Source organism: Hypanus sabinus, chromosome 25, assembly GCF_030144855.1.
Source record: "Hypanus sabinus isolate sHypSab1 chromosome 25, sHypSab1.hap1, whole genome shotgun sequence".
Taxonomy (NCBI): domain Eukaryota; kingdom Metazoa; phylum Chordata; class Chondrichthyes; order Myliobatiformes; family Dasyatidae; genus Hypanus; species Hypanus sabinus.
This window is the reverse complement of record NC_082730.1, coordinates 2,614,237-2,628,910: the sequence shown is the minus strand read 5'-3', so window position 1 is coordinate 2,628,910 and position 14,674 is coordinate 2,614,237. Positions and strand designations below refer to the sequence as shown.

General features: G+C 44.1%; 1 protein-coding gene across 9 annotated transcripts in view; it reads right to left on the bottom strand.

The window, feature by feature from the left end:
• The window catches only part of LOC132380936 (T-lymphocyte surface antigen Ly-9-like), an 81,514-nt gene extending 75,783 nt beyond the window's left edge, over window positions 1-5,731 (bottom strand). For all 9 annotated transcript variants that reach the window (XR_009507878.1, XM_059949912.1, XM_059949908.1 and 6 more), the window contains exon 1: window positions 5,611-5,731. Coding sequence is in view for 8 of the 9 variants with exons in the window: in XM_059949912.1 (XP_059805895.1) it covers window positions 5,611-5,656 (46 nt within the window). In the remaining variant the exon portion in view is untranslated. The remainder of the gene's footprint in view (window positions 1-5,610) is intronic.
• Window positions 5,732-14,674: the final 8,943 nt, after the last annotated feature.

The window sequence follows — 14,674 nt, the reverse complement described above, 5'->3', positions numbered from 1 at the left end:
AAGTTTCCAGTAGAAGTGGTAGAGGCAGGTTCGATTTTGTCATTTAAAAAAAAAATTGGATAGCTATATGGACAGGAAAGGAATGGAAGGATATGGGCTGAATGAAGGTATGTGGGACTAGGTGAGAGTAAGCGTTCGGCGTGGACTAGTAGGGCCGAGATGGCCTGTTTCCGTTCTGTAATTGTTGCATGGTTATATTTACAGTGCTCCTCGACAACCTGGTCTTGATACTCTCTGCGGATGGCCCGTCTTGGAATGACCACACAGTACTGGCAGGCTATGTAAGAGTGACTCGTTTTGAGGCGTTAGAGGCAGGAGCCCTTCCCAGGGAACGTCCGCTCAGGCGCTGAACTCTTTGCTCCGTATTCCGGCAGAGGGATACACGGTAAATATTCATGTGGACCCGAGATATATTTTTGTGGTCGTGCATGACTTTGAGTCACTCAGGCAACTCAGAGGGTTATGACATCATCGGGGAAGCCGAGACAACACCCGCACTTCATTGAGAATTTATTGGAAGCAGTGCAGTTACGAAAACAACTCGCTGTCATTAAGTGTGAACCTCACACTAATACTCCAGACCCTAGAGCACAAGGTAACGAGGACGCCGATACACGGCTAAAACGGCCGCCTCTGATGAAAAAGCGATGCGGGTTCTCATGCAAGTGCAATGCAGTTCAACATCTCCTGCTCCTACTTTGCAGCATTTGATTGCTGCCTAAGATGGGGCCCAAAGAAGGAGGTCGGGATGGAGGGACAAGCAATGCTTCAGGGACTCTGAAGGGGTATGGAGACATACGGACAATCACCCGGTGTGCCTCAGAAATCTCCTGCATGCTCTTGTTTGGTCAGTGCAAGGGAAAGGTCACGTAGAAAGGGGAGGGGGAGGAATTATACATCAGGTACAACAATAGTGGTTTGCACCAGGGCTGGCAATAAATGCGGGACAGTTTGGGCGACGCAGTGAAATCTGCCAACCAAAGAATAGAGGAAATTCACCTGCTAAATTTGATCACTTGCTACACGTGGAGGCACCATTTGTCTATCTGCAGATAGTGCACATGCCTGCCAGTGGGGGAATACATACCTGTTAGTAACAATGGATACGTTCTCCGAGTGGGTGGAGGCCTTTCACACCACAAAGGATGATACTCGAACGGAGGTTAAGATGTTGACGAAGGAGTTTGTTCCCAGATGTGAGGTACCATGCCAATTTAATAGTGACCGAGGAACTCATTTCGCAGGTAAACTAATCAAAGAATTGGACCAAGCGTTAGATTTCATTGAGGAGTATCATCTTCCCTAACGCGAGGTCAAGTAAATCAGACAATGAAATTAACCTCATTCAAAGAATTAAGGGGAAGTCCAATGCCGGCCAGATCCGGACCTCCCTTAACAAGTACCCACACCCCTCCGGTGGGGACCGATGAGAAAACTATTGACATTGTTATTTTCAGGTGAAGCCATAAGATTGATTCAGGGCTGAGTGGCAGTTGTATTACCTCAACCCGGGAAGAGAATATTCATCCCTTTAAACCAGTAGACGATGTGTATGTGAAAACGCTTCAGAAAGACTCTCGTTCTCTGGGTGGAAGGGGGCCTCGCACGTGTTCCTGGTGACAAGGATGCAGTAAAGGCAGGAGGAGAGCCCAGCTGGGTTCACGGGACACGGTGCAAGCTCGGGCACGGAGAAGGACAGAGTGGCGACCCACAAAAGAATAATAGTTGTTATATTATTGCTTGGACTCTTTCAGGCACAGACTTCCTAATATGTAAATAAGGCCCCACTACATAATACCTTTTAATATCTTAGTTATGAAGTTGCGGTGCATTTCAATGCTTCTGTTCGCTAGACATGCTCTCGCATTCCTCAGCACAGCAAAGGGAATGTTCCCCTCGAGGAGGACAAAGCTGTCGAATGGGTCCTCCGACAGAACGGGACCAATTCCGAGAAGGAGTGGGATAACTGGGAAGGAGAGGGTTATAGCGTAGATATGACAAAACACAAGGAAGAATGGACACACGAGGGATATAGTTCGGAGAAATTTAAGGGATGTTAGCAACCTAGGTATAAGGTGTCCCACATTCCCCCATTCCGAGTATTGAGCGGGACCCCTGTGGGAGAATTGTGTGTAAAGCGTAACCACCTCCTGGGGTCGGGGAAACCGATCTCAGTTGGTATCAGGCACTGTCTACAAAGCCTTGACTTCAGCCACCCACTTGGAGGTAGCCTCTTCTTCTTTAGCAGCAAGATCACAATCAGGACACCTGAGGGAGATGCGGCCCATCGAAATCGAAGTGGAAATGCCACTCATTGTTTCGAAATACGGCACTCATTTTCTATATGATTCCCGATAACGGTACTTACTTTGCCTGCGGCTACCGGGTCTTTCCCCGGCTGCCCCGAAACTGGGCACGGTCTGTTATTTGGCCAAAGTGGCTCCCTTTTTGAGGCATCTAAATCCCTTAAACTTGCATCGCAACCTCGGGATCAAGAGAGCTATCACCGGGCTGAGAGGCTCTGGCTGATTGTTTCCTACGTACGGGGCAGGCAGAGCGGCTCAAGAATTGACACGAATGGCCTCAGCCATGGAATAGATAGACAGCGAGACCGCATTGTCCCTGGAGGAAACTCAGCAGCGGATGAAGGCACTAACTGCTGAGGGAGCAGTCGTCAGGAGAGCGGCCCCGCAAAATCGAATGTCTCTGGACTTCATACTAGCTGACAAATGCGGAACCTGTGCTATCATAGGACATGAACGTTGTACCTGTATCCCAGTGAGACCGAGAACATAACCCATATGGCGGGCCATATTCAGAAGAGTAGGCAAGAAATACGTAAGGTAGGAGAAGAATTTCAGAACTATTATCCTCCCGGAGGGTTGTGGCCTTTTGGGAATCTCTTAGAATGGTGGTGATTATCGTGGGGCATTATGGGGTTAATACTAGTATACTATTATTGATAGTAGTGGCGTTAGGAATCTTTAAATGTCCGTGTGCCCTGGTATCCCAGCCCCGGCAGGGATGTGTCTAAATGTGAAGTTGTAACCCTTTGATCCTGAATATGAAGACGCTTGTTTAGACAAGTGGCCTCTGACCCCCCCCCCCGTTGTGAAGCCCCCTATCCAGAAAGTGAGGGGGAATAAAGATGATCTGACGATCAAAAAGGAGGGAACTCAGGAAGAAAATTAACTCAGAGTTAAGGATCAACAAAAACATGAGGGTATCAGGGCAGGTTAAGAAGCAAATGGGATCTGCATGCCTAGTCAGACTAATTAGCAATACGTTCCGTTAGGAATTAAGAACTGATAAGCTCGGATGCAGAAAGTTCTGTTTGTAATACAGAACTGATATGGACGGATATGGAAGGTTCTGTTAGCAATGAAAAACTGATAAGCTCGGATGTAGAACGTTCTGTTGGTAATGCAGAACTGATATGCAGGGATGGTGTCTGTAAGGAGGCACCCTTAGACCTCAAGTCCACATGACTAATAACTTAGCTTCTTATAATTAATGGGGAGGTTCCTTCAGCCTCCAAGAGCTATTGGACTGATGACTTGGTTTCCTCTATTTGATGGGAAATTGACTGTGCATGTGGGGATCCTCTGTCTAATTCTGTGTAATATATGGACGCATCCTGAACCATGTCAATCAGGTCTAAACAGGAACTCCTGACCCTTGAAAACTGCTGAACTGCACATACTTTGTCATAAAAGACCACCTTTGTGTTTGCTTTAGCGAAGTCTCTTCGTGGGCTCTCTTTCATCACGTACTGAAGAAATTAAACCGAATACCGGGGTCTGTGTCTTTGTTTAAGTCTAATCGGCGCCAGTAAATTTCTCTGACTGTCTGGCATGTTTCCTTCTTCCCTTTCTCCCATGCTCGACTCTCCTCTCCTATCAGATTCCAGTTTCTTCAGCCCTGGACCTTTCATCTCAAGTTCTGAACACTTATTGCTTCGTTACTTATTATTGTTATTTCTATTTTTACACAGTTTGTTGTCTTTTGCACATTGATCGTTTCGGTGTCATCTTTTCATAGATTCAGTTATGTTCCTTAGATTTACTGAGTATGCCCGCAAGAAAACAAATCTCAGGGTTGTATATGGTGACATATACATACTGAGATAATAAATTTACTTTGAATCTTGAGGATCATCTACATACTTCTTCAGAAGGCCTTACCGGACACACTAAACTAATTCCATCCCATTCCATACTCTGGTACTGTGGAAGTCCCAGTCTCCATCAGGGATCTGTAACAACCCTATTATTCATACAGCTATTTGTAACTTCTCTAATTCCTGCTGATTACTGGAGACCTACAGCACAGTACATCCGTCAAAGTGATCATCCCCTATTACTTATAAGTTGTAAATGCATAGCCTCATGGTATGACCCTCCAGAAATAGACTCTCCAAGTATTGCCATCATCAAAACTGGTGGGTACGAGCTTGTGGACACAGTGGAGATGTGGCTGTAAGAGGGTCAGAGCTGAGAGCTAAACATCCAACGATATAGATCCCATCAAAAAGACAGGTGGCTGGGCAGAGGAAGGAGTTGGTAAAAAAAATGAAATGAACCCATAAAACAGAGTGATAAAAGGATCTGAAGATGAAGAACCTTTGTGGGTGGAGTTGAAGAATTTCAAAGGTTACAAGACCCCGAAGGGACATGTACAGGCCACAGAACAGCAGTCAGGATGGGGGTACAAAAGGCATTGGAAAAACGATACCAGGAGATCGAAAAAGCACGTGGGAAAAGCACTACCGCCTACAAGTTTCCTCAAAGTCCCACAGCCTCCCTGGCCAGCAGGACAAACCATCTCCTTCTCCCTGCTGGGTGGAGTTCTCCCCCTCACTGCTGTGCACAAAAACAATGCTTGCACCTTCTACAGGGCTTCTTCACCCTGTTCCCTCATTTGACTCCACATCCAGTAAAGATGCCTGCCTCCCTTTGCAACTAGATCTTTAACCTCCTGACTAGCAGACCACAATCAGTAAGGAAAGGCAGTGACACCCACAGCACGATTATTCTCAGAATGTTTGCCCCATCTGCAACACTTCTCTCCAACCCAACAGTTACCTGTAAATCATTACTGTCATCATTAGATTACTCATGGAGGACGAGAGAGTGAAAGGGAAAGAGGAGGATAGAGACTGAGGTTATGGAGAGAGACACAGAGCTCCCTGAACACGAGAGAGGGGTGAGTCAGAAAATCCAAGGCTTCTCAGTAAAAATGAGGAGGGGAAGAGGATGCTTTGTGTTTGTTTTTAATGGTGGTCTGGCAGAGAATGCCACAATGAGCAGAAAAGTCTTCTGCCTGCAGTGAAAACCTCACGCACTCACTGTTCCACAAGTATAGCTGATCACTGAAACTAAACCTTGCAAATGGTGGAGAGAAAATGAGACTGAGATTGTTGGAGCTCGGGGCGTGGGGGGTGGGGGATGCTGGTGGCCGAGGAAGAGATGGGGAACAGTGGGTGGAATGAGAGGCGAAGGGAGGGAGAGACCACTAGTTCCTTTCTCAGACCACAGTCACACCCTTACCGTTGTGCAACCTAGTCCCCCAGTTCTCGCATAACCACCGGTGACCACAATCTGACCTTACCCACACAGGCGATCCAGACGGCAACACAGAGCAGGGACCAGACCATCCTGAAGAGAATTTCAAAACACTGAGTGCTGTTTTGGAGACTGTTGGGAGCTTTCCGGTTACAGCTGCCAAGCCCTTTCCGAAACGCAGGAATTTAGTTGGACGACGCTCTCGGTCTGTTACGACAAATTGCGTTACCTTATCTTTGTCCACAGCCTTTTTTTAATCGCTCTCTCTGCCTGTTCCCTGCTGCTACACCCACTCCGCACGCTCTATCTCTAAAGACGTAGTGTTAAGTACTGTAATATTTTAGAAATAAACCAGCAGCAAGCGATTGCAGAGTCCGCTTTCAATGTTAAAACCACTATATTTAATAGTATCTACTCAAATATATTGTAACTTAATAGAACAAATAAAAGTTAACAGTGTTATGTGTATATATGTGTAGCTATAAAAGTTTAAGAATAATTGTTGAAAGTCATAAAATGGCTCATTACTAAGGTAAATTCAGTAATCCTCGAGATTAATGATGGAGAGAGATCTGTAATCCACAGTAAGGTAGAAATATATTTGTAATCCACGTTGGAACGAGAGCGATGCTAATCACGAAGCACTCCGCAGGTTCTTCGTCAATAATCACAAATGATCACCGAGATCTTATCTGTCGAATCCGTCCAAATCCACATACGTTTGTTACCAAGTGATCTGCCACAGAATATCGTTTCCTAGTGGTAATTACACAATGTACCCAGGCAAGAATTAAACATCAAGTGATCCCACAAGATATTACAGAATCCAAAGGCAACACGAGTGAATCTGCAAATGCTGGAAATAAATAAAAACACAAAATGCTGGCGGAACTCAGCAGGCCAGACATTATCTCTGGGAGGAGGTAGTGTCGACGTTTCGGGCCGAAACTCTTCATCAGGAGTGAAGTAACATGGGATGGTCGAGGGGGGATAAGAAGTGGAGGGAAGGATAAAGTGGAGAGCTGGGAAGTGATAGGCTGTGGGAAGGTGGAGAATTATGGGAAATAAAAGAGAAAGAAAGGTAGGGCTGGGGGGAGATTATAGTGAGGGGGGAAAGAGAGAGAAAGAGAACCAGACTAAAATTATAGATAGGAATGGGGTAAGGGGGGCAGGGGTATCAACGGAGGTCTGTGAGTTGAAGGTTCATGCTGGCATTAGGAGGCTATCTAGGCGGGAGATAAGGTATTGCTCCATCAACCTGTGTGTGGCCTCATCTTGACGGTAGAGGAGGCCATGGACAGACATATCGGAGTGGGAGTGGTCTGTGGAATTGAAGTGTGTGGCCACAGGGAGATCCCACCACTGCTGGAGGACTGAGTGCCGGTGTTCAGCGAAATCGTCTCCCAGTCTGCGGCGGGTCTCCCCAATGTATAAATGGCCACATTGGGAGCACCGGATGCAGTATATCACCCAAGTTGACTCGCAGGTGAAGTGGTGCCTCACCTGAAATGACTGTCTGGGGCCTAGGATGGTGGTGAGGGAAGAAGTAGAAGTGTGGGGGCAGGTGTAGCACTTCTTCCGTTTGCGGGGATAAATGCCTGGAGGGAGGTCGATGGGGAGGGATGGGGGTGGGGGGAATATTCCAGAATCCACTTCTTCGGATTATACAGAGTGTCAGCCACACATTCGTAGTGTACAGTGCTGCTGATTAACCCAACCTTTTGGGGTTCCAAACACTGACCCTCGGCCACTAGCTTCCTTGTTTAGGTCATCTCTCTCTCTCTCTTTCCGACTCTCCTTCTGATGGTTCCGACTGAGAGTGTCAGTGTCCTTGCTTAAAAGTAAAACAAGCTGCGAGTCCGTCAGTCGCGCCTCACTTAAGCTCTCTCTCTCAAAGCCACAGTCCACAGGCTCGTAACAGTAGTGCTGAGCAAACGTGGGACAACTCCGCTTATGGAATGCATCCCAGGGTACTGAAATAACTGCTTTGGTGATAATTTACCAAAATTCTCTGGACTCTGGGGAGGTCCCGGCAGATTGGAAAACGGTGAATGTCGCGCCACTGTTCAAAGCAAGAATATCGGCAAAAGGCAGGAAACAATAGGCCAGTTAATTCAACATTTGTAGTTGGGAAAATGCTTGAAGCTATCATTGAAGAAGAAAGAGCGAAGCGTCTGAAAGAAATGGATCCATTAGGCAGACACAACATGGATTCTGGAAAGGTAGGTCCCGTTTGACAAACTTACTGGAGTACTTTGGGGATATAACGAGCGCAGTGGATCGAGGGGGACAGTTGGGCGTTATTTACTTGGCTTTCCAGAAGGTGTTCGCTGAGGTGCAATATAAAGGATTTATCAATATGATAAGGATGCAGATTTGAAGGTGATGTGTTAGTATGGATAGAGGGTTGGTGAACCAATAGAAAACAGACAGCTGGTATACATGGGTGTTAATCTGGTTGGAAATCAGTGGCGAGTGGTCTGCCACAGGGGCTGGTGCTGGTTCGGCAACTGTTACTGATATGCATTAACGATCTGTGAGAGAGGACTCATAAATCCGGTGTCTTAGAATACTTACCAGTAACTCTCTCTGCTCCTTTGGGGCAGGTGTGACCTGTAAAAAAAGTACGAGTTGAACTTGAATCCTAGGGGTAGAAATATCCTGGTGGGGAGATTTGCTAAGGCTACTGGGGAGACATTAAATTAGAATGGTTAGGGGTGGGAATCAAATTGAGGCTAGGACAGAGGAGGTTAGTTCGCAAATAGAGAAAGCTTGTAGACAGTGTGTGAGGGAGGATAGGCAGATGATAGAGAAGGGGAGCACTCAGATTGAAGAGGTAGGGGAGAAGGAAGAAAAAGAAGATAGTAAAGTTGTTTGCAGCATTAGTGATAAACAGAGAGTCAGAGGTGGAGAATTTCTTAAATGCATTTATTTTAATGTTAGGAGCATTGTAAGAAAGGTGGATGAGCTAAGAGCATGGATTGATACCTCGAAATATGATGTTATAGCTATTAGTGAAACATGGTTGCAGGAGGGGTGTAACTGGCAACTAAATGTTCCTGGACTTCATTGCTTCAGGTGTGATAGAATTGGAGGGGCAAGAGGGGGAGGCGTTGCATTGCTTGTCAGAGAAAATATTACAGCGGTGCTTTGGTAGGATAGATTGTAGATCTCGTCTAGGGAGACTATTTGGTTGGAACTGAGGAATGGGAAAGGTGTAGTAACACTTATAGGGGTGTATTATAGACCACCTAATGGGGAGCGAGAATTGGAGGGGCAAATTTGTAAGGAGATAGCAGATACTCGTAGTAAGCACAAGGTTGTGATTGTGGGACATTTTAATTTTCCTCACATCGACTGGGAAACCGATTCTATAAATGGGCTGGATGGTTTGGAGACTGTAAGATGTGTGCAGGATAGACAGATCTGCAGCAATACATAGATGTACCAACTACAGAAGGGGCAGTGTTGGATCTCCTGTTAGGGGATGAGATAGGTCAGATGAAGGAGGGAGGTGTGGGGGAACACTTCAAGTCCATTGATCACAATGCTATTAGTTTCAATATAATTATGGAGAAGGATAGGACTGGACCCTGGGTTGAGATTTTTGATTGCAGAAAGACTAACTTTGAGGAGATGCGAAAGGATTTAGAAGGAGTAGATTGGGACAATTTGTTTTATGGGAAGGATGTAATAGAGAAATGGAGGTTATTTAAAGGTGAAATTTGAGGGGTACAGAATCTTTATGTTCTTGTTAGGTTGAAAGGAAAGTTTAAAAGTTTGAAAGAGCCATGGTTTTCAAGGGATATTGGAACCTTGCTTTGGATAAGAGAGATATCTGCAATAAATATAGGCAGCATGGAGTAAATGAAGTACTCAAGGAATATAATGAATGTAAAAAGAATCTTAAGAAAAAATTTAGAAAAGCTAAAAGAAGATATGAGGCTGCTTTGGCAATTAAGGTGAAAATAATTCCAAAGGGTTTCTACAGTTAGATTAATAGCAAAAGGAAAGTGAGGGATAAAATTGGTCCCTTAGAGAATCAGAGTGGACAGCTATGTATGGAGCCAAAAGAGATGGTGGAGATTTTGAACAATTTCTTTTCTTCAGAATTTACTAAGGAGAAGGATATTGAATTGAGTAAGCAAAGGGAAACAAGTAGGGTAGTTATGGAAACTATGATGATTAAAGAAGAGGAAGTACTGGCGTTTTTAAAGAGTATAAAAGTGGATAAATCTCTGATTCCTGACAGGATATTCCATAGGACCTAGAGGGAAGTTAGTATTGAAATAGCAGCAGCTCTGACAGAAATATTTCAAATGTCATTAGAAGCGGGGATGGTGCTGGAGGATTGGCCTATTGTTCATGTGGTTCCATTGTTTAAAAAGGGTTCTAAGAGTAAACCTAGCAATTAACAGCCTGTAGGTTTGATGTCAGTAGTAGGTAAATTAATGGAAAGCATTCTTAGAGATGGTATATATAATTATCTGGATAGACAGGTTCTTATTAGGAACAGTCAACATGGATTTGTGCGTGGTAGTTCATGTTTGACAAATCTTACTGAATTTTTTAAAGAGGTTGTCTATATGGACTTCAGTAAGGCCTTTGACAGGGTTCCACATGGAAGGTTAGTTAGGAAGGTTCAATTGTTAGGTATTAATATTGAAATAGTAAAATGGATTCAACAGTGGCTGGATGGGAGATGCCAGAGAGTAGTGGTGGATAATTGTTTGTCAGATTGGAGGCCAGTGACTAGTGGTGTGCCTCAGGGATCCGGGTCCAATGTTGTTTGTCATATACATTAATGATCTGGATGATGGGGTGGTAAATTGGATTAGTAAGTATGCAGATGATACTAAGATGGGTGGTGTAGTGGATAATGAAGTAGGTTTTCAAAGCTTGCAGAGAGATTTAAGCCAGTTAGAAGAGTGAGCTGAAAGATGGCAGATGGAGTTTAATGCTGATAAGTGTGAGGTGCTACATTTTGGTAGGACTAATCAAAATAGACATACATGGTAAATGGTAGGGATTGAAGAATGCAGTAGAACCGAGTGATCTAGGAATAACGGTGCATAGTTCCCTAAAGGTGGAATCTCATGTGGATAGGATGGTGAAGAAAGCTTTTGGTATGCTGGCCTTTATAAATTGGAGAATTGAGTATAGGAGTTGGGATGTAATGTTTAAATTGTACAAGTTATTGTTGAGGCTAAATTTGGAGTATTGTGTACAGTTCTGGTCAACAAATTACAGGAAAGATGTCAACAAAATAGATGAGTACAGAGAAGATTTACTAAGAGATTTACTAGTTACCTGGGTTTTAGCACCTAAGTTACAAAGAAAGGTTGAACAAGTTTGGTCTTTATTCTTATGAGCGTAGAAGGTTGAGGGGGGACTTGATAGAGGTATTTGAAGTTATGAGGGGGATAAGACACAGTGGATGTGGATATGCTTTTTCCATTAAGAGTAGGGGAGATTCAAAGAAGATGACATGAGTTGAGAGTTATAGGGCAAAAGTTTATGGGTAACACGAGGGAGAACTTCTTTACTCAGAGAGTGGTAGCTGTGTGGAACGAGTTTCCAGTAGAAGTGGTAGGGACAGGTTCGATCTGGTCATTTAAAAAAAATTGTATAGGTATATGGACAGGAAAGGAATGGAGGGTATTGGGCTGACTGCAGGTCGGTAGGACTAGGTGAGACTAAGCTTTTGGCATGGACTAGAAGGGCCAAGATGGCCAGTTTCCATGCTGTAATTGTTATATGTTTATATGGTTTTATGAACAGCCACACTCTAACTTAGGAACAGATTCTTCCCCTACACCATCAGATATCTGAACCATGGACCCAGTAACAAAACCTTGCTATTCCTCTTTGTCATGATTTATTACTGGTAATTTAGTGTCATTGTTGTTTTATGGCAGCCTTGCACTATAACGCTACCACTAAGCAACAGACTTCACAACATTTGTCAGTGATGATAAACCTGTTTGGTGGCAGATGTTGGTATGAGTAGCTGGTGCATATCACAAGTCCTGCTTATGGATCCACTGATGCAAGGCAGATCATCTCTAAACTGGAGTGACAATAGTTGGGTGACCAATCTTGTAAAGGCACTGCCAGAAGGTGGCAACGGCAAATACCTTCAGTAGAAAATTTGCCCAGATCAATCATAGTCAAGATCATGATCGTCCATGTTGGATGACACAGAACATAATGAATGAATGAATAATGAATTTGATTCTGACCACATTGTGCAACACTGTCCACCTCAGGTCCCTGCACAGAGACCTTCACTTTGAGTCTCATCTCCCGCCAGATGCCACAACACATCACCAGGGCGCGTCAGGTTTGCAGACAAGGATAAGGAATGGTAGAGTATGTGGGAGCATACCATACCGGAATTGCTTCTACACATCACAGAATGGTAAAGAGGCAACTCATGTTTTATTTGGGATCTCTTCTACAGATGATATGACATGTACAAAAGGGATGAGGACTAATATCTGTTCAGGCCTTCTGTCTGGGAATTAAGCTAATTTGGCAGGGGAATGGGAACTGGAGTGATAGCACTGAGAATGGAGAAGTTGGTTTACAAATGGAGGCAATGTAGAGTCAGACTACTTGCAAGGAGAGGTTGATGATAGGTCAAAATTGTAGTCAATGGGTTGAGTTGCAAAACCTGGGAAGCTCCAGAGTCTGGGCCTTTTCCTTAATCCTGCTCACCAAAGCCTTCTCTTGGCCCCTTCTGGCTCTCCTAATTTCATTCTTAAGCTCCTTCCTGCTAGTCTTATAATTTTCTTGATCTCTATCATTACCTAGACTTTTGAACCTTTCACAAATTTTTATTTTCTTATCGACTAGATTTTGAACTCCATCTGCCACTTCTCAGCCCAGTTTTGCATCCTATCAATGTCCTGCTGTAACCTCTGACAGCCCTCCACACTATCCACAATACTCTCAACCTTTGTGTCATCAGCAAATTTACTATGGTGTCACATACCCCGTTACTGGGTTAAGAACCAGCTGAAATGGAATACACATTGTAGTCTGGTATTACTGTAACTAATTGTGTTTATTAGTAAATTAAGCAATACAGTACTTTAAAATGCAAATATATGGAAAAGGTTAGCAATGATATAGATATGGATATATATGTGTGTGTGGAAATAGGAACAAAACTAGGCTCTTTCAAATCTAGGGGTAAATGGATACAGTCTTACAATGGTTCAGTTTAGGCCGTGGCAGTTGCTTGTGTACCATTGCTTGTGTACCATTGGAGAGAGAGAGAGAGATGATGAGAGGTGATGCCGTTGCCATTGATCTTCCCTTTGTCTTCCTGTTGTGGTCACAGAATTTGACCACACTAAGTACGACCGTTCCTCAGTGGTGGACCTGTCACCCAGGCGAGAGTGGACACATGAACAGTTCCACACTGGTCACACCTTTACACACTGTGAGCCACTGATCGATTTCCCCAAATCGATCCTCCAAAACCCCCATCTTCACATGGGTGCACAAAGATCATTCAGTGTCCCATAGTGTGTCTCCCTGTGTCCTAGCAGATCTGCTTTTTATCTCCACTTGCTGGACACCAGCTTCCATCAAGCTGGCTCCACCCTGCCGTCTCTGCAGGAATTTTAACTAGCCGGCAAAGTGTCCCTGGATCAAAGGTACATCATCAGCTGAGGATCTATAACATTAAATCATGTCTCTCTGTCTCACATCTGCGCTGGATGCCTCACCCTCTCTCTCTCAATAGCAGCACAGTTCATAGGGCCAACTCTGGACCCCATCTCAACCTCAGTTTGTTCATTACACCACCCACCCCCCCAACATTTTAGGAAATTTTTACGGGGGTAAAAATTTAAATGTAAACGTACATTAGAGAGTGTAATCCAATACATAAGTAATCATCAATTAACAAAGTAAAACAGATATAATTTCAAATTTAACATCTAGATAAACAATCGGCAATTACCTTGTCAGTCCCCTTTACATGTTTGATCTTCACATCATATTCTTGTAACATCAGACTCCAATTTAGCAACCTTCTGTTCTTATCCTTCATGTTAGTCAGAAATACCAAAGGATTGTGGTTGGTATAAACTATTAGTGGCTTCTGTGCCAGATAAATATAAACCTCAAAATGCTGTAATGCCAGAATAAATGATAGTAATTCTTTCTCTACAGTGGAATAGTTTCTCTGATGTACATTGAACTTTCTAGAGAAATAAGCCACGGGGTGTTCAATTTTGTACCCATCTTTCTGTAGCAACACTGCCCTGGCAGCCTCATGACTAGCATCTATTGCTAGAGAAAAGGGTTTTGAAAAATCGGGTGCTTTCTGCACAGGATAGTAACACAATTTTGTTTTCAGCCTCTCAAACGCTTCTTGGCAAGGGTCACTCCATACAAATTTTTCACTCTTTCTCAAGAGCTTGGTGAGAGGAAGAGTGATGTCTGCAAAGTTTTTACAAACCTTCCAATAATACCCCACCATTCCTAAAAACCTTTGCAGAGCTCTCTTATCAGTCGGGATGGGAACTTCAGAAATAGCCTGTACCTTCTCTTTCACCCGAGACAGCTGCCTCTGACCTACCATATACCCCAGATACGTGGCAGTAGCATGGCCGAACTCACTTTTGGCGAGGTTCACTGTTAGATTGGCTTCAGACAGCCATTTGAACAGTTTTTTCACAGCCACAATGTGCTCGTCCCACGTGTCACTCCAGACCACTAAGTCGTCGATATAAGCCCCTGTGTTTTCTAAACCTCTAATTACTGAGTCAATCATCCTCTGAAATGTCCCTGGAGCATTTTTCATTCTGAAAGGTCAAACATTATACTCATACAATTCAGAGGGTGTAACAAATGCTGAAATTTCTCGAGCCCTGTCTGTTAAAGGAATACACCAGTACCCTTTCAGCAAGTCAGTCTTCGTGATGTACCTAGCCTTCCCCACTCTATCAATGCAATCATTTACCCTTGGGACAGGGTAATCATCGGTCTTTGTGATGGCATTTACTTTCCTGTAATCAGCACAGAATCATACGCTACCATCCGGTTTCGGGACAATCACACACGGGGATGCCGATGTAGATCACCTAATGATA